General features: G+C 58.3%; 1 protein-coding gene across 2 annotated transcripts in view; it reads left to right on the forward strand.

Moving 5' to 3' along the window:
* LTBP2 (latent transforming growth factor beta binding protein 2) overlaps nt 1-24,019 on the forward strand; it is a 56,635-nt gene that overhangs the window by 31,226 nt on the left and 1,390 nt on the right. Inside the window, exons 9-34 of one of the 2 annotated variants that reach the window (XM_084288193.1) lie at nt 6,279-6,353; nt 10,156-10,278; nt 10,539-10,703; nt 11,331-11,561; nt 12,097-12,119; nt 12,829-12,868; nt 13,142-13,237; nt 13,998-14,123; nt 14,408-14,536; nt 14,754-14,873; nt 15,038-15,157; nt 15,328-15,450; nt 15,660-15,785; nt 17,234-17,356; nt 17,650-17,775; nt 17,874-17,996; nt 18,165-18,296; nt 18,872-18,997; nt 19,305-19,448; nt 19,625-19,816; nt 19,934-20,014; nt 20,593-20,721; nt 20,907-21,047; nt 21,211-21,378; nt 21,506-21,781; nt 22,019-22,168. In XM_084288193.1, the coding sequence (XP_084144319.1) occupies nt 6,279-6,353; nt 10,156-10,278; nt 10,539-10,703; nt 11,331-11,561; nt 12,097-12,119; nt 12,829-12,868; nt 13,142-13,237; nt 13,998-14,123; nt 14,408-14,536; nt 14,754-14,873; nt 15,038-15,157; nt 15,328-15,450; nt 15,660-15,785; nt 17,234-17,356; nt 17,650-17,775; nt 17,874-17,996; nt 18,165-18,296; nt 18,872-18,997; nt 19,305-19,448; nt 19,625-19,816; nt 19,934-20,014; nt 20,593-20,721; nt 20,907-21,047; nt 21,211-21,378; nt 21,506-21,781; nt 22,019-22,168 (3,408 nt within the window). The remainder of the gene's footprint in view (nt 1-6,278; nt 6,354-10,155; nt 10,279-10,538; nt 10,704-11,330; nt 11,562-12,096; nt 12,120-12,828; nt 12,869-13,141; nt 13,238-13,997; nt 14,124-14,407; nt 14,537-14,753; nt 14,874-15,037; nt 15,158-15,327; nt 15,451-15,659; nt 15,786-17,233; nt 17,357-17,649; nt 17,776-17,873; nt 17,997-18,164; nt 18,297-18,871; nt 18,998-19,304; nt 19,449-19,624; nt 19,817-19,933; nt 20,015-20,592; nt 20,722-20,906; nt 21,048-21,210; nt 21,379-21,505; nt 21,782-22,018; nt 22,169-24,019) is intronic. The other variant, XM_084288194.1, reaches the window with a different exon arrangement.

Below are 24,019 nucleotides of genomic sequence, written 5' to 3' on the forward strand. Positions count from 1 at the left end.
TCCTGGAACCCAGTGCAGCTCCGAGGAGCTCTGCCTGCTGCCATTTCCCTGCTCTGCCGTGGCCACAGGCCATGCTGCTGCCGGCCTGAGCTCCTCCGTGTGCCAGCCCCAAGGGAGCCCTGGGCACACCAGGGTGCGAGTGACCACACGGCTGGGGAAATACCCCCAGAGATGCCTCAGCCCCTTCTTCTTCTTCCCATGGCACTCCAGTATTTTCTTTCTAATGAGTATCTGACTTGCATGCCCCCCGGTCATGGCTTTCTCCTGCCCACCTCACAGCAGTCTCCCGCTTGCTCTATTTCCCCACGACCCCTCCATCAGGGGAGGCCTGCTCAGCACTTCTGTTAGGCTGCAGATGGCTCCCAAATCTCTGCACCTCCTTTCTCCTTGCCCATGCCAGGATGCTAGGCTTCTCTCAGCCATCATGGCCAGAGCTGCAGCAGGGTCTCCTCTGCTGGACGTAGACCATCAGGCTTCAAAATCATTCCTTAGTCACAGGTTTCCTTGAAAACAGCCATGAAATACCCCCATGTGCTCTTTGCAGTCAGCCAGCTGAACAAATGTGTTTAAGAAATGCCTCCTGACTGCCAGCAGGTCCCACTCCCCCGGCTCGGTGCATGCCTGAGTCCCAGCTGCAGCTCCAGGGAGGTTGCCGCTGCTGGTCCTCATTGAGTGGACAGACACTTGTCTGGCTTTTTTTTTCAGATTAATTCCATGGGGATAAGAAAAATGTATCCCTGTGGGTCTGCTGTCTTCCTGTGCCACTAGAAAATCCCGTCCTCAGTCCCTCTGGCTCTGGGGGATACAGTTTCCCTATGGAGACCAAATGGGTCGTGTTGATTTTGGCAGGAATTCAGGCTGGCTGAAGGGGCTGTTTTGGTCCTCTTTAATTGTGTGCAAGCATCTTCCTCTGCTGGCTACCTCTGGCTGCCCTGTAACCAGCCCCACATGCAGGAGACCACACAGTGCAAGCGACGGGAGCTGTGGGGCAGGCACTGGATGAAGGCACGCTTTTCTCCAGAGGGCTGACTTTGCATACAAGAGCTCTCACCCTGGGGTAGAGCCAGGGAAACACTCCTTTCTCTGTGATCTTTCTGCTTTAATGGAGCCACCGAGTGCTGTAACCCTCTGCTGGGACTCCCAGGTCTTCTGCTTTTCCAGCGTGACGGCATCTCTCTGCATCGCCCCTGCTGCAGACCACGTCCCGCACTCACGTCCCTTCTGTCTCCTGGGCTTGCTGGCTCGCGTTTCCCTCTCTCAGAGTTGCTGGGCTGTCACTCGGTGACCTGCTGTCACGTGCACAGAGATAACATGTCCAGTGACTGCTTCCAGCTTTCCTCCTGGCACGGCGATCTTCGGCATTGCACTCGTGCGTCCCGGGGAGGCATGCACCAGAGCAGACTTGACAGCTCTGGGAATTTCATTCCAGCAACCAGAGACAGAAATGGCAGAAGCGAGCTCAGTGTAAACACTTACAAATGTACAGAAGTGCAGCCAGGCAAGAGCTAGACAAATGGGGAACTTGTTTGGATTGACTGTCTGCCCGAGACACTGATTGTTAGTAGAGTCTGGATACGTCCGGATGTCTCTGTCGAGCGCAGCTTTCATGTTTGGTGCATGTTTGTGTGCGGAAAGACATCAGAGGAGAGGAGGAAACCAAGGCAGGCATCTGTCCGAGTGAACCTGCCATGACCAATCCCTGCTATTCTTTGTGTTTTGCCTCGCCTCAGAAAAGCTAAGGCACTTGCATGCCGTGTCTGCACTCTAAAGGGACGGTGTTCAAAGCTGGGCTCAGAACAGAGGGAGAGGTGCGGTGCGAGCAGGCCAGGGCTGTCCGCAGAGGGGGTTACATCACAACAGGAGGAAGATAAAGCCCAAAGAAAGCTGGTAGTGTGAGAAGGGGATCAGGCTGAGGAAGCTGCTGGAGACAGGACACGTGGACACGGCGGGGAGGAAGCCCAAACACAGGCAGGGCGTTGGAGCAGTGCCAGTATCAGGCATGCTGCTGGGCAGATCTGCTCCTGCTTACCTACCAGACCACATCCAATTTTGGGGATATGAGCCTGTGGAGAACACACAGGAGCAACGACAAGCTATGGTCTGTGCAAAGTAAAACCAGCAAGGTCCAGAGAGTGTTTCATCTTTCCCTGGAAGCTACAGGTCAACACAAGTCCCAGGGAGGGTGTGAGCTGGTTTTCCTTGAGCATTAGGATACCTTGGTCCTCCTCAGGCACACGGGGACAAAGGAAACAGGTAATGCAGAGTTTATATCTGAAGGCAAGGTGTTTGCTATGGTGTAAGACCAAGTTTCTCCCACCTCAGATTTATTTTCTTTCACTTTTGAACTCCAAGACTTACCAGAGGGACTGCTTGCTGAGGTGTGCAGCTCTGAAAATCCCCGGGGTTTCTCCGGTAGAAGACACAAAGTGGACAAGCAGTTGGCCAGTAGAGGAGGGGGTTGCACTTGCTGAGATGAGGCCTTCTGTGGCTTGTCCATGCCTCAGGCCCTCTTCTGATCCACCTCCTCCCTGACTCCGCAACCTCACAGTGCTTCAGGAGAAACCAACACCAGCGATGGACACCCTCTGCCATGCAGGAGCTGCCAGTTTGGGTGGATCTGGGGGATTTTCTGAGCACGGCAGCAAACCAGCATCTTCCAGGTGCTGGTTTTTCAGTGCCCACTGTCCTTATTTCACGCTGCAGCACAGGCTTGCAAGCAGCCCGAGCGTGGGCTCAGCCACACACCATGGCGCCGGTTGTGCTCGCTGCACATCTCCCCGTGCTGCGTGAAGAAACAAGTCTTCGAAGGGCTATTGTTTTGTTTTCTTTCCCCCTCCCCATGTTTTTTCAAGTTTTTTGTCCTAGAGAAAAGTCTGAATTTCACTGGAAAGTTGGATCCTGTAATGTCTGGCTTGGCGTCCGCCGCGCTCCCCAGGCAGACCTCCCACCGCGCGAGGGGTGGCAGCTCACCCATGGAGCCGGCTCCGCGAGCCACACGCTCCTCTGCGCCGTGCCTGCAGGCGCTGAAACGGCAGCAGGAATCCCCTTGAAAACCAACCCCCTGGTCTGCCCTTGTTGCAATCAGATCCGGGTGGATATGGAGGGGAAAAAAAAAAAAGAAAAAAAAAAGAAAAAAAAATGGAAATACGGGAAGGAGGCTACAGAGGGGGCTTTTTCTGCACTGTGTGCTGTGAAGTCTTATCCTGTAGGAGTGCAAAGCTTTCAGGAGAGCCCCGTTTGGTGGTGTTCCCGTTTTGCTCATCGCTCGTGCAGTATTGTGGTCTCAGTGCACAGCAGCACAGCGCTGCAGAAGTGTTTCAAGCACAGAAGTCCCTCGTACCGCTATGGCAGCAGAATGACGTTCCCTCTGTTGGAACGACCCCAAAGGCCAGCAGTAAGTACCAGCGCCATTTTCCCCTCAAGCATCTTTTTCACCTTGAAGATCCTTAGTGACACTGCATGGACCAGAGGGCTTGGTTTCATGTTGTACATTACCACTGGTGCCTGCCCACCCATCCCCAGCTTCCAGAGCCTTTGCTGGGGCATTGGACAAAGTCCTGAGGGAGCCTGCCTACCACAGACCATCCCGAGGAGAGGAGAGATGTGACAGAGCAGGACCCAAGGTTTCATGTCCTTGGCTTGTCCATTCTGCCCAGGAATTCATCTTATTCCCACAGCCACAGCTCTTAGCTCTTGGCCTGTTATCTTCAAGGTGTTTTCTCCCTGGAGGCTGATCCTCTCCACACCAAACCGGGCTGAGGTTTGGCAGGGTCCACCACCCCACCACTCCTGGTTTTGTGAAACCATCCTGGCTCCTTTCTTCGCCCACAGGCTGGGAAATTCAGGGTGAATGGAGGCACGGTGGCCACCCTGCTGGCTGCTTGCTCTGTGCCCAGCATGGGAAGATGCTGTGATCCAGCTCTTCTCTGGGGCCAGGCCAGGGTCTCCAGAAATGACTGTGGGTCCTGGAAGTGGCAAAGTTCTCCTTTTCTTAGAAGTCATCCTGCTAGACTGCAAAATGCCCGATTTCCATGCATTTGTTTTCCTTCTCATTCTGTACTTGAAAATTGTCCTAGCTTAGGGTAGAGACGAGGAGATGAGGAAGGGCTGAGGGTGGGCAGATCCCTGTAGAGCCCACCCATCAGTGCTGAGCCCATGAGGCAGAAGTGCCCAGGAGGCGATGCTCCAAAATCTCAGCCTTGAATCAGGAGCCAGGGCATCCTGCTGGCAGCACGCCTGAAATCCCTCTGCCCAACAGATGCTAAGCTGCTCCATGCCCAGGCTCAGCCTCCAGGAGAATCTCTTCCTGGACAGAGTGTACACAGACAGTCAGACAGACACAGGAGGCCGGGACCTCTGCCCTCTCCGATCGCCAGATCTGCTTTTTCCCAGGCGTTGCCCCTTGCTGGGTTCCAGAGCAGCAGCCTCCAAACTCGTGCCAGTGGCGTGGGAGAGGGATGGATGCTGATCCCCTCTGCAGGAAGCTCAGGTGTCCTTGGCTGGTTTTTGAGGGGTTTTGCCACCTCTGCTGTTGTTCGCAGGATCAGAGCTCATGGAAGGAAGTGATTTGCTGCAGTAATGAGCTGCAGGTTTCTGCAGACTCGCGCTGGTGTGCCGAGGTGGCACAAGAGCTGCCCCGCTCACCCCATCGCCGCTGTTTTCTGCCTTGCCTTCTCCCCGGCAGCATCTGGCTGAAGGATGCTGCACAGGCTCCGTTTCTCTGCAAAAAGCTTTGTGGAGAGGGAGCAGGGCTCTGACACATGTCATCACTGTTTGATCTCCAGCGTGCTTGGCTCCCCGTCGGAGGGCTTGCGCATAACGATGCTGCTTCGTTTGAGCGTCTGTTATCACATTGTGCTGAGGCTGACAGATGCTTCCAAGCACAGTTAATGCCTGTCGGCAGCCCCGAGCCCACAGGCTGCGGTGTGGGAGGACCTGGAATCCCGCTGGGGCGCCAGGGGTTGTTTTTCCCTTCCCAGAAGGTTGGAAGTGTACCCAGCGATTCCCAGTATCACCAGCACCCCCCTTTCCCTTAACACCTGGGTATTTACATGCACCTCCTGCCCACAATCCATGGCTGAACTGTTGAAGGGGGTGAGTAGATAGATTTTCCTTCATTTGGCCACTGAGGATCTCCTGTACCTAGAGAGCCTCGCAGCTTCATTTAATGTACCTGGGGAACCCAGGCTTTCTACTCTCCTGTCTGCTGAAGGGTGAGGAACGGCTTGTTGTTCCCGTACATTTCTTTGCTAACCCCAAATGTCTTTGAATGGCTTCAAGCTGCATCACAGGACAGAGTATCCAGGACAAAGAGTTATGGACAACCCTGTTTTCTGCCCCCAGCACACTGTTCTCTTACCCTTTGCAGGCTCTTTCCGCACATCTCCTGCCTGAGGCATGGTCTCAGTTTGTCCCTGGTTCTTGAAAGCTGCAATGTGCTAGGAAGCTGCCAGATTCTAGATACGGCTGTTGCCATCAAGGGCTTTCCATTTATGACGCCAGTGTGTGCTGCTGATGTGAGGCAGGAGGAGTTTGGGTGGTGGGAGTACGGCTGGACAGTCACTGAGCTCTTACACACACTCCTCATTTCCATTCATACGGTCCAGAATAATGTTATAAAGAGACCCCACCCTGGGAAAATCCCATCCCTAGACAAAGCACCCTTCTTTCTACCCCACCCCAGGCTTACTCACTCCTCAACCCTTCACCTCCCTGATTCCCTTTCCCTTGCTCCAAAATACAGTGCCTAACTTTGCCCTTCTTTATATTTATTGGCCACATTTTATTTGCCTGTAAAAACTTGGGAGAGGTTTAATTGTGCAGGTTATAGGTCATTTTGAAACCCACAAAGCTATTTTATTTATTTTATCTCTTTGGGTGAGACTGACTGGGGCAGGAAGAAAATAAAAAGAGGGAAAATGTAATAAACAGGCCCTGGCCTGTTATTTCAGCATCTTATCATGGACCTCCATCATTTCTTCTGCTCTGATCCCCCTTGTCATGTGCCACTTGGCTCTCCGAGCTGGCCAGGGAGGAGATGAGGTGGCACAAGGATGGATGGCGAAGCACATGTAGCACCTCTGAGCCACCAGAGTGGCACCTGCCAAGCAGCAGAAGGCACCACTTGGGAAATGTGGCAGTGCCCACCTCTCCCTCTGCCCTGGGCATCATCACAGGCTTGCCCAAGGCACACCTTCTGCAGGGAGGGTGGAGGAGAAGGTAGGATGCTGATGGGTGGCTCTGCTGCCTATGTCCCTCACTGTTTGCTTTCTTCCCAGCACACCCTGTGGTGGAGAACGGACAGGTGGAGTGTCCCCAGGGGTACAAGAGGCTGAATCGGAGCCACTGCCAAGGTAAGGATGCTGCCTTCATCCCTCTCTCTCCTTCTCACATCCACTGTCAGGCAGAGGTGTAATTAACTACACAAGTAAAATACCGTTACCTAACTTGCCTGATAAAGATCTACAAAAAATCCCTGTGTTTCCATCAAACATCTAAAGAAAAAAAAAAAAAAGAAAAACCCAACAGGTTACCCTGACCTACATGACTCAGGCTGTATGCAGTCAGCTCCGAGCTGGGCCAGCATGAGAGCGCTCACCTGTTTGCTCCTGCTGCTGGGATGCTGTCCCCAGTTCCTGCTGTGCACACAGCAAGGGGCTGTGCTGCTGCTCTGCCAAGTGTGAGCGCACAGCTCTCCTCCTGTAGTCTGAAGCAACAGCAGTTCTGTTGCCTGAAAACTGTTTTGGAAGGCTGACTGCTTGTTCATTTGCTGATTTTTTAAGGGGGAGAGTGCCATAAAAGTGGATTCCTCTGTTCTGAGTGTGTCACTCGTGCAGGCAGCCAGGCTGCCTTGCCTGCCCGGCGCTGCTGGGGTCTATCCATTTCTCACTCCCACAGTCCCTCAGCTCCATGTGGGGACGGCACCACCACACTTTTCTGTCTGGTTCACACTCATTTGGCATCCTTTGGCCCAGTGTTTCATTTTCCGTGCTCTGACTGCAGCAGAATTTTATGGTTCCCTTCCCGTGATTCACGATAAGCTGCGAGGTGTCATCTAGAAGATGCAGCAGGGAGCCTGGGCCCTGGCCACGCGAACCCAGGGCTGGCAATCTAATGACTCATCTCGCTGGGACTTTCCACCATGCTTCCTTAATTAATGATTCAACCTCCCCCCATTGTCCTGGGGGAGAACTTTCAACGGCACAACGGCTTCTATTCTCCGTGGCGCTCAGCTCTCACCCCTTGTGTGGCCATGGGCAGTGCCATGGGTGTGAGGAGCCACCCGGGGATGCTCAATGGGAGCCTGAGGAGCAGAGCAGCTGGAACCACTGATGGCAGTGAGCCGGGACTTGCGGCGCTGCTCTGGATCTGCGTCCCCGCTGGAGCAGGGCGAGGCTCAGCACGCTGAGGAGCAATGGCAATGTGGAGTTGGCTAGGAAGATGTCTCCTCGCAGAAAAAGCCCTGAACCAGAGACGTGTGCCTCTGCGTGTTCCTTTGTAAGCCAGGCTGGAGGAGCACTGCTCTGCAGTCTGCTGCCTCGAGGTGGTTTCCGATCCCTGCTGTTGCTGTGGGATGTGTGTCTGGAAGCCCAGCACCTCAGCTCAGCTCCAGAGTGAGTGATTGGGATGATGGACTGGGAGAGGCCACACAGGACCTTCTCTTGCGAGCCCAGGTAGGAGGGGAGCCAAGGGGCTGGATGAGAGCTGCCAGTTCCCGAGGCCACTGGCTTGTTGGAGAGGAGCTCAGCAGCCTTTCTGCTGGGCTCTGGCTTTGCAGGCTGAAGGGGGGCACTGGAGGAGTGATGTGCTTTCTAGACACAGGGCAGAGGCGTCTGTGGGCTGGGGTCCCTGGTGTCAGTCCCACACACACCTGCACCTCAGTGCCTGTTGCGGACTTGGGTCCTTTCTCCTCACCACACACTGGTATAAACCACGGGCTGCCTGGCCCAGCGTGGTTGTTCCTCAGGAGCACCAGCAGGCTTGTGTCGGGTGGGAGGAAGCAGCCGAGACAGCTTATGAGCCTCGTTTCACGGTGCCTGAGGCCTCTTCTTGTGGGTCAGCCATGGCTCTGGCTGGCGGCAGGGGTAGGAGCGTGTGGCACCCAGAGCGCCTGCCTGCCTCTGCTCCCCCCGGGGCCTTCCACTGTGGGTGGGTCTTCTGCTGCCAGTGGAAAATGGGGCTGGACCGAGGCCAGTGTGTGGCCCTGGTTTAAATTAAGCTCACAAAGCGCAGCCCTTGGTGCTTGTTTGTTTTGTGCGCTCATTACTCTAATCCCTTCAATCCCTTTGCTTACGCGGAGGCCAAGCACCTCATCCCCTGGGCGTGTCGGCGTGACACGGCCCTAAGTGGGGCCAGCGAGGGACAGAGATCAGCCACACGGCCTGAGCCTCCTCTCCGAGTAGGGTTCCCAGCTCATCTGGGGTCTGGGCACTGCTTTTTGCTTGTAAACTCCCACCTGTGCTTGGCACCGAGCAGGAAAACGCCACTTGTCACAGCACTGTCACAGCCACCCCCTCCTCCCTGAGCTGCAAGGGACAGCACCACACTGTGCACAGGTTCCTGCATCATCCATGCCATAAAGTCTCTGCAGATCCTTTCAGAGAAGGTCTTCTTGCCATGTAGGGCATGCTCTGTTGATCCTCCCTGCCGAGCTTTGTTATCTCTCTGTTGGGTTTCTGCTCTGAGGCCACCAGTTCTGGTCAGCAGAGGAGATTCTCTCAGGACTTGCTCACACTTCTCTATCTAGAGAGAGCTTGAGAGGTGTCCTTCCTTGGGGTCTGGGGTGATCAGGAAGTATGCAAGGGGATGTCTGTGCAACCCACATAAGAAGACCCGGGGGTTGAGTTGTTCTCCATCCTCTGCTGAAGCTCTGCCCCAGGAACTGCATAAGGGCCGGCTCTAGATCAGTGCAGACAGATGCAGTTCCTCCCTGGCCTGTTGCACATCCCTGTGGCATTGGTACTTCCAACTGGCTGAACATCGTGACCTGGTTTTCGTGGCCCCTGTGTGCCTCAGCCGCGTGTGGGACAGCTGGTGGAATGAACGGAGGAGTTTAAGAGCACAGGTCTGCAGAGGACCTCTCCGGTCAGTAAGTCTAAACTCCAGCTGTCACAGCTGGCTGTGTGACACCCCAGTTCTGCCAACAGCGATGCCTCAGCTCCGAGGAATAAGCTAGAGTGGGGAAAGTTGTTCGTGTGCCTAGCTGCTGTCAGGCAGTGTTCTTCCAAGTGTCCCAGCAGCTCTTCCCTGCACCCCGTCCGCCTTGAGACAGTCTCTAGAGGGCTCCTGAGGTTCCAGCAAGGCCTTGTATGCTGGTGGTAGGACTGCCCTGGGGCTTTGGGAAGTGGTTGCATGAAGCTGCCTCGCACCGCGTTGGCATCCCGTACAGCAGCATGGTCTGTGGGCTCTCACTGGCTGCTCCAACCTCTTCACTTGTAGCACATGAGATCTGTAGTGGAGTGCTGCTGAGGTTTGTCCAGCTCCACACTCCCATCCAGCTCTTCCTGAACGGTTTGTGCTTCCCGAGACGGCACATTTCATCAGCACACTTACTTTCCTGGGCCAAGGTCTTTAGAGAAGATATAAAGCTGGATCAACCCATGATGAGCGCTTCCTTTTTGTCCTCCACCCTGAGTTCTGCCCTCGGCTCCCCCCTTACGCACCTTTTGCCAACCCCCATCTTCTGCAGCTTAGCTCATACATTCCTGCGTGGTGCTGTAGGAAGGGCTTCACTGCTGGCCAAGCAGATGAGACTGACGGCGTTTCCCTGGGAGAAGCCCAGCTCCCTTCTGAAGACTGCCTGACGTTGCTTGCTGAGTCAGGGGCAGAGGCAGTGTTTCAATTTGGTGTCCTCCCTCTTGCATGACCTACAGCCCAGAAGAAGACTCTACAACAATGAGCCAGAGCCTGGCCCACCGCCTTCTGCCTAGCAGTGGGCTCTCTCAGCAGCCAGAGCGCTGCCAGCACCCACACGGGGCGCCAGTCCCTGTGCCCTTCCCTCATCCCTCCACCCCTGAGGCACCATCGAGGCTCTGGAGGCTGGTTTGACTGGACAGCAAAAGGGCAGAGGCTGCTTCTCTCCACCTCGCAGCCCTTCCTGCACCCAGCCACACAGCCAGGGGCTGTCAGCCGAGCCAGGGCTCCCTCTTCCCGCAGATATCAACGAGTGCTTGATGCAGGGCTTGTGCAAAGACGCCGAGTGTCTGAACACCCGCGGCAGCTTCCGCTGCACCTGCAGGCCTGGCACCATGTTGGACCCCTCCCGCAGCCACTGCATCTGTAAGTGCTCCGGGGGAACAGCAGCACGGGGACGGGCAGGACATGAGCAGGACCCCGCAGCTCAGTGGGGCTGCAGCTTTGTGCCTCTTGCACGTGGGGGTGGGTGTGAGGCTGTGTGCCTGCGTGCTGCCTCCTGCTCCTGTGATGAGACAGGCTGAGGGCACGGGCAGAGAAAGTCCCAAGTGGCTGAGTGCCCTCAGATCCCTCTTCGGTGGGCACGGGGCTGGACCTCAGGCACTGACCCTGTCCTTGCGTTTCAGCGGACAAGGCGGTGTCGATGGAGCAGGGGCTGTGTTACCGCTCAGCGGCCGGAGGCGTGTGCTCCTTCCCCCTCTCGCACCGAATCACCCAGCAGATCTGCTGCTGCAGCCGTGTCGGCAAGGGCTGGGGCAAGAACTGCGAGGCGTGCCCTGTGCCTGGCTCAGGTGAGACCGGGAAACCACAGCTCTGCGGGGAGAGCACAGCCACGGCTGTGCCTGGCCTTGCTTGGCAGCCCTTCTGTCTCGCTTGGCTTCCCTCACCTCTGCTGCTGGAGCGGGGGTGAGTTCAGCATGTCTCTGAGTGGGGTGGGATGGGGAGAAGAAGGCGCAGAAATCCTCAGGGCTGGGAAAAATCTGGTGTGTGTAGGGCATCTTGAGTGGTGTGCGAAGTGTTCAGTGCCTGAGTGCCAGGGGATTGCTTTTCTCTGCTCCTTCACTCACTCTGAACCTTCTTGTGGGGTGACCCTTTCCTAGCAATACTGACCTGGGGGAGAGATTTAGGTTTTGGTGTCCAGGAGTACCAGCCAGCAGCTGTTGAAAATACCTTCTGCTTGATGCGTCCACCCGCTGCAGCCAAGATGTGCTTCTGTCATGAGTTAACCCTTAGAAATCTCCAGAAAATGATAGGATGGGAGAAAGTGGTACCTGCTTTCACAGACACCTGTCCATTTTCACTCTTTCCTGCACACGTCCCACCATCATGTCTGGGTACTGCAGGCACATCTGCCTGTGATCCCTGCATCAACCTCTCCCTTCCAACCTCTAAAGCTCTGATTTGATTTTCCCTCACAGAAGCCTTCAAGGAGATTTGCCCAGCAGGACATGGCTACACCTACTCCAGCTCCGATATCCGCCTGTCCATGAGGAAGGCAGAGGCAGAAGAGCTGCCCCTCAGCCTGGAAGAGCAAAGGGAGAGCAGCAACTGGACGCTAGACTGGACAGCAAGGAGACAGCAGCTGCAGGACAGCTTGCGTGGAAGCATCCTGCAGGCATTACCCCACCCTGGCATCACGGCAGGAGAGGGTAGAGTGAGGTTAAAGCTGCTCCATCTGGGTCCCTAACAGGGGAGGGCAATTCCCAGGTCCTACCGTGTCCCCATGGGTGGTTTTGTGGCTGATACGGGCTTTCTACATCTGTGTGAATATGCAAGGTGTCCTTCAGCCCAGCAATATTCCTGGGGCACGAGACATCACCTCTTCAAGCCCTTGGAGGGGAGGTTGGGTGCTTCAGGCTCCCGAGACTGCAGCTCTGCAGTCGGTGCTGGCTGGCCAGGCTGCCTCCCGTGGGACCTCAGCTCTGTGTGGGAGCCCTGGCACTGCACTTCTTCAGCTCTTGTCCAGTACAGCTGGGGAGAAGTGTGACCGACTGCTTGTGCCAGCAGCTGCTGGGGTGGACGCTCCGGGGGTGTTGGCTTTGGCAACAAGCTCTTACAGGGGAGAATGAAGCACTGTGAGGCAGTGCCGTAGAGGTGGGACGAGGTTAGAGCTGCCAGGGTTGGAGGATGGAGGGTGCCTGCCTGCCTTGTCTCCACTCACCGTGCACTGTTTCCCTTTTCCAGGTCAAGTTTCTCTTGCTGGGCAGGTGAGTGAGGTTTGTCTTGCCAAACGTGGCAGGATCACACAAACAGGTGATGGGGAGTTGTGAAATGTGGTCAGAGGCAGCAGCAAGGTGAGCGAGTAGCTGCACAGCCTCCCCCCTGGCTGCGCTGCGGTGGCTGGAGGCTCTGTGCCAGGAGCCTGCCCAGTCCTTGCTAAGAGGCTGTGAGCTCACACCAGCAGGAGCTGCGGGCTCTGCGGCGCTAGTTCATGGCCTGTGACCTCCAGTTCCCCACAGGAGACACAGGGCTCCTTCCAACTGAGCTGTCTGGGGACCGATTCATCTGCAAATGGGCTTCGTTATTACGCGCCTGACTTGAAAACTGTCTCTTGATCCTGGCCATCATTAGAGGCTGGGTTATATCTCACCTCACTGCCTCTGTGCCCCTTTACATTAGCCCCTGAATATCCTTGCAGCCCCTCTGAGAGAGGGGACAGCACACTGCCATTGCCACTAGACGTGGACTGTCCTTTCCCAAGGGCACAGGGCAATCTCAGCTCAGGGCAGATATTTGAACCAAAGTTTCCAAAGCTTTTGACTTTGAGGCAGAGCTGGAGTGGGGCTGCTGTTGCTTAGCTGCTTCTTTGTTATGGAAAGGTCCTTGGGTTGGAGAGATGGGTTGTCCCCTTTGGTGGGCACGGCATCTCGGCTACATAGGGGTGGTTAACGGCGGTCTGGTGTTTCTGTCCCTCAGGTTGCTGCTGGTGCCACCCCGCAGCCCGCCACGCGCAGAGGTGAGCACCAGGCGGGTGGGAAGGCAGGGGGGGAGCGGTGCTGAAGGGGAAGGGGCAGCAGGGAGGGCACGGTGGCTTTGAAATGTCATCGCCCTCAGAGATAGCACTGGGCTGGAGGTTAAACAAGATGATGATGAGGTTTCTGCAGCCTCCCTGCTGCCCCATCCTGGCTGCCCCAGGGATGTGGGCACCGGGACAGCCAGCACTGCTGGGCTTTGGGTGGACACCTGCGCCTGGGGCCAGGGGAAGGAGCTCATCCATGTTCTTCCTCAGCAGAGGAAGAGGAGTCGCGGCGTGCTCCTGCCCAGCCCGTGCCCACCGCCACCTGGGCTGATGCTGCTCCAACACAGATGCCTGCACAGGGCTCAGGTGCGTGTCCCTCCCCTGCCTGCCTGCCACTGCGGGGAAATTACACCCTAAGCTCCGTGCCAGAGCTCTCTCCCTTCCCAGCCCTCTCCTCTTCCTACCTAACACCCGGGATTGCCATCCCAGCCCCGCTGGCATGTCCCAGCCAGGGGAAGGCAACCGGGAGCAGGGATGTCCAAGGATGACCCTTCTGGGAGTGAAGCCCTTGGTTCTGCAGGCCCTTCCCTGCCTGCAGCTCATCTGCTGGGCAGCAAACACCAGGCCAGGGGGGTCATGAGCCTGCTCGGGTGGCTGCGGCGTGAGCTGAGTCACCGGGAAGCAGGGTGGAAGGGGCGGCATCTGGCTGCTGGGGCGGCTTGTTTACGGTGCAGAAAACAAGAGGGCTGTTGTTCCAGGGCTGCCGAAGTGTCTGGGAGCTCGGCCCTTGGTCCTCCGCCTGGGGCTGGAGCACCTTTGGGAGCAGGGCTGGCGGAGGCACCTTGCTGAGGAATGCGCCTCCCTCAATAGCCTTTTGTCCAGGGTTGGTCTGGCCCTGGGCTGGGGTGGGGGGTAATGCTGCTGCCTTCTCCTGTGCCCTGCTGCCCCCCTGCTGTCTGCACCCTTCTCGGCAGGGCAGGGGGCTCTGCTGTCACCCCAAAAGGCGGCCCCATCCTCCGAGACCTCTGGCACGCATGGGGCTGGCCAACGTCATCACCTCCCCTGTGTGGGGCTGAGCACTGCAGGGGACTGGTGCAGCCCCCAGCCCTGCGCTCTCTCCACCCAGGGGCCAGTGGCTGTGCCTCTTCACCCCTCGCCTGCGGAGCTGGTGCTTGTGTGCTCACCCCAGACGGATACAGCTGCTTGTGCCACCCGGGCTATGCGTTGCACCCCGGCCATCTCCGCTGCATGGGTACGTCAGCACCTCCTCTGAGGTGAGGGGTGAGCAGGGCCAGAGCGGCCCTGGGGTGGGGGACTCCTGCTGGGACCAGCTCCCCCAGCCCTTCTGCTCAGGGCAGGTTGAGGAGCAGGGCCTCCCTGCCAACTGTCTGTAGACCCTTTGGTCCTACAGGCTCTTGGGGCAGGGTTTCTGGCTTCTGTGCTGAGCCCTGCCCACACGGTGTGCTGTGGGGCTGGTGGGGGGCGGCAGGAGCTGCTGGTGCTGACAGCCTGCCTTCCTTCCCTGCCTGAGCACAGATGAAGACGAGTGCCTGCAGGATCCTTGTGCTGGGAAAGGTCGCTGTGTCAACAGCGTGGGCTCCTATTTGTGCCTCTGCTACTCTGGCTACACCCTGGTTGTCTCGGAGAGCAAGCAGAGCTGTCAGGGTGAGTGGTGGTCTCCTGGCACCGGGCTGCCACCTCCCCAGGGTCTCCCCATTCTCCCTCCCTTGTGCTCTCTCACGTGCATGCACACGTGCATACGCTGAGCACTTCTTCGTGGTGGTGGGGTGGGGGTCCTGGGATGGGCAGGTGGAGCAGCAAATCTCCTGCACCCAGCTGTGGAGCAGGAAGGCTTCAGGACTTGTCTCCTTCTGTGTTGCAGATCGAGATGAGTGTGAGCAGCCCTCTGCCTGCCCAGGACAGCGATGCGTCAACACCCCCGGCTCGTACCGCTGCGAGTGCAAGGAGGGCTTTGCCATGGGGCCCCGAGGACAGTGTGAAGGTGAAGTGTGCTGCTGCCTGTTTCCCTCCCTGCAGAGCTGAATACCTCTCCTCGCTGAGGGGTGTCTCTCTTTCTCTTGGCACCCCTGTCTCGGAGTGGGACTCTGAGGCTCCAGCTGCAGGGGACACCCTGGAGGAGCCTGTAAAGATTTTGTTTCTTGGCAGATATCAACGAGTGCGTGGATCCCAGCCCTTGCCCCCATGGGAAGTGTGTCAATACCCCGGGCTCCTACCGGTGTGTCAGCTGTGCGGATGGCTACCGGCCCAGGAACGGGAGATGCATTGGTGAGGACCTGGGGCTGGCCCTGGGAATCACCCTCACCCCCATGCAAACCTCAAAAAGAGCCAGGGGCACGTGCAGCACGCTTGTCTAGCACGGTGCCCTTGCGCCTTGGGCGGTGGGAATGCAGCTGAGCACCCTCCCGTGCCATATTGCCCTTTTCCCTGTCACACAGATGTGGATGAGTGCCTTGTGGAGGGGACCTGTGCCCACGGACAGTGCATCAACCTGGATGGCTCCTTCCGCTGCTCTTGCTACCGGGGCTACGAGGTGGCACCTGATGGAAAGAGTTGCCAAGGTACTGAGGAGCTCTTGATCCAGACCCAGAGCCCCCTGACACGTCACACATCCATTCAGAGGTTTCCCTGGGCTCTTCTTGAATTCTTGGCTCTGGCCAGATCCTGACTTGCTGGACCCCATGTTGGCCGTTTCCCTCAGCTTAACTGCTGGTTGTGGTTTCTCCTCATTCTTCCTGCTCCCCTCACTCTCCCTCGTGTGCTTACGCAGACATCGACGAGTGCACAGCCCGGGCTGCCTGTCCCTCCGCACTCTGCCTCAACACCGAGGGCTCCTACTCCTGCATGGCCTGTGATGCTGGCTACGCCGTGTCCAGAGATGGCAGCGTGTGCGAAGGCAAGGATTCCCTTTCCCTGGGACAGAGGGGCGGGTGCTGGAGGGAAGGAATACCCAGGAGGGGGAAAGACAGCCATGCCTGGGTTGTTGTAGGGTCTGGGGAATTCCTTAGCCTCCAGATCCTTCGGCAGCTGCTCAGCTCCCCAGCCAGCAGGTAGCACGGGGGGCTGCGAGTGGATGTCACCCCGAGCAGCAGGAGGGAGATCTTCACCCAGGAAAGGGGTGGGGGAAGGACTCCTGGGCTAATTGTGACCCGAGGAAAGCTGACAAATGCCAGGGGAATATGAGGAGCCCTGGAAAGGTGGGCAGAGACAGGCTGTGTGTGGTTCAGTTCAGAATCGCGTGCCTAGGAGCACGTGCCCCAACCATAGGTCCTCAATAGAGGAATTTCTCTAGAGAGAGCTGTGGAGCTCTGCAGCTTACACATAGCTGTTGAAAAGCACCCAGGAAGATCTCACTTTGATGTGGCTCTCAGAAGTTCCCCTGCATGGGGTCTCCGCTTCCCCATCCCAATTCTCCTCTGTGTTAGTGCCTGAGAAACCTGGTGTGAAATGAGGTCATTTCCCATATGATTTTTGTGTGCAATGGAAGAGCAGTGGTTTGGTCCCCTGCATCTGCCCTCCCCTTTCCCAGGACTGCACGTGACCCCCTTCTCAGCCACCTTGCCCTGGCGGGGTCACGAGGGCACCTTATCAGGGTTCGATACCGTTTGGGTCACACTAACCCAATGGCAGGATGGCACGTTCTTCCCTGCCGTGGCCCGTGGCCTTGTCTGTGGATCTGGGCTTCATAGTTGAAAAACGATAAGGGTTTCGTGATAGTTTTGTGATAAATAAACTAGGTTATGGTTCGTCTCCGAAAGGATTGAAGAGCATCGCTACTTGCAGCCCTCTGGAGCTGAAGATGTCTGAAGCAGGACACCCTGCCCTGAGGAGGGAGGGAGCTGCTTTGTGCCTGGGGCATGCTTGGTGCTCTGCAGAGAGGAAAAGAGGGCCCTTTCCTTTCCTTTGCCCTGGGGCTCACTGTGGGGACACCCGCAGAGCCTGTGGCACGGGGACAGGTGACGAGCAGTCCTGAGCGATGGGGCTGGCTGAGGCTGGGCCAGCTTTGCCAGGAGAAGGACATCTTAGGCCAGCCTGGCAAGTAGGAAAGCAGAGCCACAGGACGTGTGGCTGGTGCTGGGTTACTTCCACAACACCTGCTCTGGTGCAGCCAGCTGCAGAGAGGGCTTGGCAGCACACGTGGCTCTGCGCTGGCCTCTTGGTGCTGGTGGTACCCGGCACAGAGCTCTGCTGGAGGCAGGTGCTGGGGCTCACAGAATTGCACTGCAGGGCAGCCCGAGCCCTCTTTGCAGGCTGACAGCGGGCTGAGGGCTGCCCTGGGAGGGATTCTTCCAGGGGAGGCAGGAGCTGGGGCCTCACTCTGCGCCGTGTCCTTCTGCTCGGCAGACGTGGATGAGTGTGAAGACCCCGCTGTTCAGTGCCGGGGGGGAGAGTGCAGGAACACGCCGGGCTCCTACGAGTGTCACTGCCCAGCTGGCTTCGAGCTCCTCAACGGCACCGTGTGCCAAGGTACGAACCCATCCCTGCAGCCTCCTGGCTCCGGGGCACGCAGCTGCCCTACGGATCACCTTCTTTCTTGGCAGGGAGGCTGCTAGTGCTAGTGCAGGTGATGCCACCACGCATGGCACACCCAAAAGTCCGTAGCCAAATGCAGGGGCACTGTGCATAGGGAAGGTCTCTCCCTCCATGGCAAGAAAACCAGGGGCCAGGAGCCCAGCGAGGGCAGCCTGTAAGAGACCGTGGAGAGGAGCAGGACGTCCCCCAGGGCTGGGTGGGGGGCTCTGACTCTGCTCCTTCCGCAGATGTGAACGAGTGCCTGAACAGCGAGATCTGCAGCCCCAACGGTGAGTGCCTCAACAGCCACGGCTCCTACTTCTGCATTTGTGCTCCCGGCTTCTCCAACACGGCCGGCGGAGTCAGCTGCCAAGGTGGGTCGGTGGGCGGTGAGGGACGTACCTCCGGCCCTGCCCCTTGCTCCTTCTCCTGCTGCAAGATCCAGCCTGACGTTTGGGGCCTGGTTCTGCAGACGTGGATGAATGCGCAGACAAATCCCGGTGCTCGCAAGGCCAGTGCCTGAACACAGAAGGCTCCTACAGGTGTCTGTGTGAAAATGGCTTCAAGCACTCCCAGGAGACCGACGACTGCGTAGGTGAGAGCTCATCACCGGGGAGATCAGCCCTGCTGCCTCCCAGCACCCAAACGTGCCCCATAAGGAGGACCAGCAAGGCCTGAGGGTCTCTGGCAAACTGAGCCTGACCCGTGAGCAAGCAGGGAACCCCACTTGACCATCCCTGCCCCTTTGCCCTGCTCCCTGCAGACGTGGATGAGTGTAAGGAGTACGGGGATGCCATCTGCGGCACGTGGCGGTGCCAGAACAGCCTGGGCTCCTACCGCTGCATCATGGGCTGCCAGCCCGGCTTCCACTGGACGCCCCTGGGCGACTGCATCGGTGAGTACAGCCTGCCTGGCCCTGTCCCCTCCCTGCAGGGACAGGGGGGCTGTGGGACATCTCTGCCAGGGGCGCGGGGGAGAAGGAGGAGGAGGAGGAAGCATGTGGCCAGTGGGGAGGCAGATAATGCCGGGAGTTTGTTTTCTTGGCCGAGCTGCCTGCTTGTGTCTAGACTTCTCTCTTCCTGGCATCTGGAACAGACACTGCATTGTGCTGCTTTCCGCTCAGGGAGAGTCCTGGGCAGGTTACAGCCATCCCAGGCTTGGGGCTGGACCACAGCTCCCAGTAAGCTGTGCTTGCTGGAGTGACTGCCTGCACCAGTCACCTGCGTGGCAGCACTGGGCGAGGGGAAAGCTGCCACTACCAGGGTTAGGCAGGCCTGGGTTTGGAGCTCAGGCTTCAGCAACAGGCGAAAGGAGAAGTGCGAGGGGGGCTCTGCAGTTTTCCTGGTCCCTCACACCAAACGCTTGCCCTAATCCCCAGCCTTTGGGGTCAGGGCAGAAGGGGCTGGGCTGTGTGTGTATGTGTGGTGGCACTGGGCTCCGGGGCAACTGCTGTAACTCCTGCTGCTGCAGACATAGACGAATGCGCCAACGAGACGCTGTGCGGGAGCCACGGCTTCTGTGAGAACTCGGAGGGCTCCTTCCGCTGCCTCTGCGACCGCGGCTACGAGAGCTCGCCCTCCGGGCACTACTGTGTGGGTGAGTCACCTGCTGGGGTCCCCGTCCCTTGTCATCACCCTGCCAGGTGGTAAGGAGGAGCCTTCAGCCGATTGTAGGCCGGTGTGGCAGTGCCTCTCTGTGTGGTGGCACCCAGGGCGTGGGCAGGGATGGTATCCATGCACTGAGAACCCCAGGCACAGACAGGAGCCTTGTGCTGAGCCACAGCGCAAACGGAGCTCCCAGCTCTGCCCTAGCAGCTTCCAGCTCCCCGCCGAAGGATGCCCCAGTGCTGCAGCCATGCTCTGCCCTCCCACCCCACGGGCCTTGCTCACACCTTGCCCTGCAGATGTCAACGAGTGCGAGCTGATGGTGGCCGTGTGTGGGACCGCGCTCTGCGAGAACGTGGAGGGATCCTTCCTGTGCCTGTGCCCCAGTGACCACGAGGAGTACGACACGGAGGCCGGGCAGTGCCAGCCACGAGCAGCAATGGGTGAGAAGCGGGCAGGGCAGGAGCGGGGTAGCCCCGGCTGGGGTGAGGGAGAACCCAGGGGGTTGACGGGGTGCCAGGGCTGAATGTGCCCATGCAGGCAGGGGAGAGCTGTCTTCTGGGGAGAGCCGAGGACCTCCTGGGTGTGGGAATGCCATCCCTGCTCTGCTGTCTTGCAGAGGGCCCCGAGAGCCACGCGGCCCAGCCCTCCGACAGCATGGAGCGCAAGCAGTGCTACTACCACATCGGCGACGTCCACCTGTGTGACAGCGTGCTGGCCAAGAACGTCACCAAGCAGGAGTGCTGCTGCACCGTGGGGGCAGCCTGGGGTGACAACTGCGAGACCTACCCCTGCCCCATGGCGGGCACAGGTAGGCCAGCGGCCCCGCCACCCCCAGGCAATGCCGGTGCCCTGCCCAGCAGCTTGGTTGCACTAACGGGCTGATTTCTTTTGTCCCATCTCTCCTTGGCACCTGCCCCTCGGCCAGTGGAGTATCAAGAGGTCTGCCCTCTAGGGAAGGGCTACGTTCCCCAGGAAGATCTGCTCTCGGGAAAAGTCTCCTTCACAGGTACTAGCATCACTTCTTCCACTGGGGAGAGGGAGGGCACTATGCCGAGCCCTGCGTGGGGATGGAGCCCCAGAAATATCTCCCCAGGGCTATGGTGGGGGGTGCTGACATCCTGCTCGGAGAAATGGATGCTTTCCTCCATCGGAGAAATTACAGACTGTCAGTACCACCGAGCTGGAAAGTGCCTCTTCCTCCAGTCCTGCCTCACTGCTGGCAGTGACCCTGTCTCTGTTGAATAGTCCCATGCACATTTCCCACCAGGGATGGGGTCCAGTAAGACACAAGCCTTCCAGTTACTGATCAGCGTTTCTAGTGGCCAGCTGGCTCAGACTTTGACACTTCATCTCCATGGGTTTGTCTTCTCAGCCTTCCAGAAACACAAGTGCACGTCCTATTTGTGAAAGCATCTAAGAGAACTCTCTGTCACTCCTCCTCCTGCTCAGCCTGTGGGTGCTCACAGGCGTGAGGCGGCTGGCAGAGGCAGGGGGCTTGTCTGGGGACCTCATGGTGGCCCAGTCCGAGGAGCCACGTGGCTGTGCTCCCTGTGACACGTTCTCTCCTCTCTCCACCCCTCTCAGACATGGATGAGTGTGAGACGTTTGGCTCTGAGTTCTGCCGCAACGGACAGTGCCTGAACACGGTGCCAGGCTACAAGTGCTTCTGCCGTACGGGCTATTTCTACGACCCCAGCAGGCTCGAGTGCATCGGTAAGATGGCCTCAAAGAGCAGCGGGGCCACCACTGTGTGGAGGGACAGAGGAGCTGCTGCTCCCATACCTGTCAAGGGCTCCCCATGACCCTCCTGGGGATGGGAGAGGTGGCAGGCAGGGGCAGCGGGGCCCATTCCCTGCCAAAACGCTGCCTGAGACTGCTCTGTCCTTGCACATGGGCAGATCAGGACGAGTGCCAGAACGAAGTGTACTGCATCAACGGCGAGTGTCTGAACACGGACGGCTCCTACCACTGCTTCTGCAGCCTCCCGCTCGTGCTGGATGCCACTGGCAACCGCTGCGTGAACCTCTCCGGCAGGGCAGGTGAGCCCCGGCACCCCTTCACCCATCCCACCCGCAGTGGGGTCACCCCGAGAGGGTGCGGGAGGGAATGAAGCCTGGGCATGCGGTTTTTCCCCCCCCATAGCAAGGGAGTGACCCTCTTCCAGAGGATTTCCACAGCATCCTTTGCTCATGTCGCTCGCAGATGCCCTGGAGGAGTACGAAATCCACCTGGACGTCTGCTGGCAGACCGTCTCTGACTACATCTGCCAAGACCTGCTGCACGGCGAGCAGACCACCTACACCGAGTGCTGCTGCCGCCTCGGCGAAGCCTGGGGCCAGAACTGCGCGCTCTGCCCCCACAGGGCCTCTGGTGAGCGGGGCAGCACGGGCAAGCACCCCACAGTGCACTCTGAGGGATGTGCACCCTCTGTGGGTGCACCCTCTACAGTCATATCATACCCTGAGCTCTGACCTTGCTTTTCTCTCACTCTGTGCAGCTGATTTTGCTTTCCTGTGTAGTGGGGCCAGTGAAGACAGTGACAGAGGGGCTGAGGTCCGAGAAAGACCTAGGTATGAGTACGGACCAGGCTTGGAAGACCCCCACTATGGCCTTACCAGCCCAGACATGGGCCCCTACTACAACTACCTGGAATCCGAATACGGAAATCCCGATGTGGGCTTCCCTCGAAGGGAACCCAGCAGCGAGTTTCGTGGCAGCCCTTTCCACCACGGCCCGGGGCGGCCCCCGCCCCGCTACCTGCCCAGCCAAACTGGTGAGTACTGGGAGACACAGAGAGCTGCCTTCTGGTCTCATGTCCACAGGGGCTGCCTGGCAGCTCCCATCCAAGCTCCAGGATGCTCCAGGATGGCCCCAAGCTCTCCCCCAAGCTTTGCTCCTGGCTGCTCTCAGTTGGTGCCAGCCCCACCCGCACCATCCCACCACGTGCCTGATGTCCCCTCTGGCCGGGCGGGCGGTCACCCTGCTCTGACATCCCCTTGCCACCCTCCAGGTCTCTACGAGGGCTTCGAGGGACTGCAGGCTGAGGAGTGTGGCATCCTCAACGGCTGCGAGAACGGGCGCTGTGTGCGCGTCCCAGAGGGCTACACCTGCGACTGCTTCGACGGCTTCCAGCTGGACATGACCCGCATGGCCTGCGTGGGTGAGTGGCTCCCCGTCCCCATCAGCCGGGGCAGCCCCCGCATCCCTTATCTGCTGCCGCTCTCTGCTGGTGCTGGCTGGGACGGGTGTAGGAGGTTTCCCCACTCTGACGGGTGCTTCATGGCCTTGGAGCTGGGAAAGTCCCCGCGGCATTGCAGCCTGCCTCTGCTCTGCCAACATCAGGGCACCTCGGGGCACCAGGGAACACGGGGAGCAGCTGCTCGCTGCCTTCTTTGGGTAACGCCCCTCTGCCTCGTCAGCTGCTGCTGTACTTCTGCTTGCTTTCCTCTAAATCCTCCCTGTCCTACGAGCCAAGGTCTCTAAAGCTCCTCTCATGGTCTCTACACCCCCACAGCGTGTCTCAGTCCTTTCCCCAGGCCAGCCTGAGGCACCCGACACACCAGCAGCCCCTCTCTTTCCTTGGGCAGGGCTCCTACTCCAGCCCCCAGCATCCTTACTGCACAACGCGATTGTGCCACTGCACAAACACACGGAGCCCGTGGCCTCTGCTTCCCCACAGGGCAGAGCCTATCCCCTGGCTCCCACTTCTGCAGTCGTGCAGTTTCCCTTTCCTGGGCTGCAGGGCTTTACGCTCGTCTTTGGTGAACTTGGACTTCTCCAAAGGGCTTCCCTGCTGGGCCAGGGGGGGCCTGAAGCCCCAGAGCACTTGCAGCCCGAGATCACGCACAGGTTTTGTGAGCACGGGGAGTTTTCCTTTGTCCACACTGATTGAATTGAATGGAGCAAGGGGCAGGATACGTTTTAAATGGCTTTTATGTTAGCAGCCAACTGTTGCTAATTATCTTTCGGGTGCAGCTTGGTGACCCATTGTGCGATTGCCACACTTTCATCTCGCCCGTATTTTCTTGGTCTGGCTGAGTGTGTCATGTGAGAGCGTGTTGAAATCCTTACCCTGGCCAAGACATGTTATATCCACCGTGCCTCCCTTATCGGACAGAGCAGTTATCGGGTCAGTGAAGGGAACCAGATTGGCTTGACACAATCAGGCCTTAACAGATCTGCACCGACTATTTAACTACCCCGCTATCCTCTGGGGGGAGGAGGGCAATGACCTCATCACTCAGAAACCTGCTCTGTTTAAGTGGGTGAGTAGTCTTTAATTTTGCATTACCCCCCTCCGTCCTCAGAGCTAGTCACCAAATTTCCCCTTCCTCAGGTCCCTTTGACCTCCTTTAGCCTCTCCCTCAGAGGGAACTGCTGGCTTCCCAGTGCAGGAGCACTAATTATTTGGGGATGAGTGGCGGTAGCCCTTTAGCAATATGGTTGTGACAGCTTTACCTAATTGTCAAGCTCCTCCACCACGATATTGCATTTCCCTCCCACAGCCTGCCCCGTGCTCCTGCCCCCTCTTCCACATACTTGAATCGTCTGCGCTGGCTCTGGTCACAGTGAGCATTTTTCTGATGGCTGGAACAAAGCCCGCGGCGGCCGCGCCAGCCAGCTCGGCATTGTCTGGCTTTTGTTTCCTCCCCCGATAAGGACCAGGCCTACATTCCCCATTGTTTCCTGCTAATGTATTTATGGAGCCTTTTCTTGTTGCTCTTTCTGTCCTCGCCTCGCCAGCGCTCATTTCGCACCAGAGCTGTTATTTTATCCCTCTCCGTTCCCTGGCGTGGGCTGTCACGTACCCGCACCACACTGCGAGCCTTTGGAGGGCTGCTGCGGCTGCGGGGTGCATCCCGTCAGCTTGTCCTCGTCCCACAGCCCAGCCCGGTGTGGGACAGCCCCACTGCTCGGTGCTCACTGCTAGTACCTCGCTGCTGCTGGCCTTCGGGTGCCTCTGGCCACAAGCTGTGCTGGGGGCCGCTCTGCCTGCCTGTGCTGCCGAGCA

This window comes from Netta rufina (assembly GCF_964035555.1).
Source record: "Netta rufina genome assembly, chromosome: 5".
Lineage (NCBI taxonomy): Eukaryota > Metazoa > Chordata > Aves > Anseriformes > Anatidae > Netta > Netta rufina.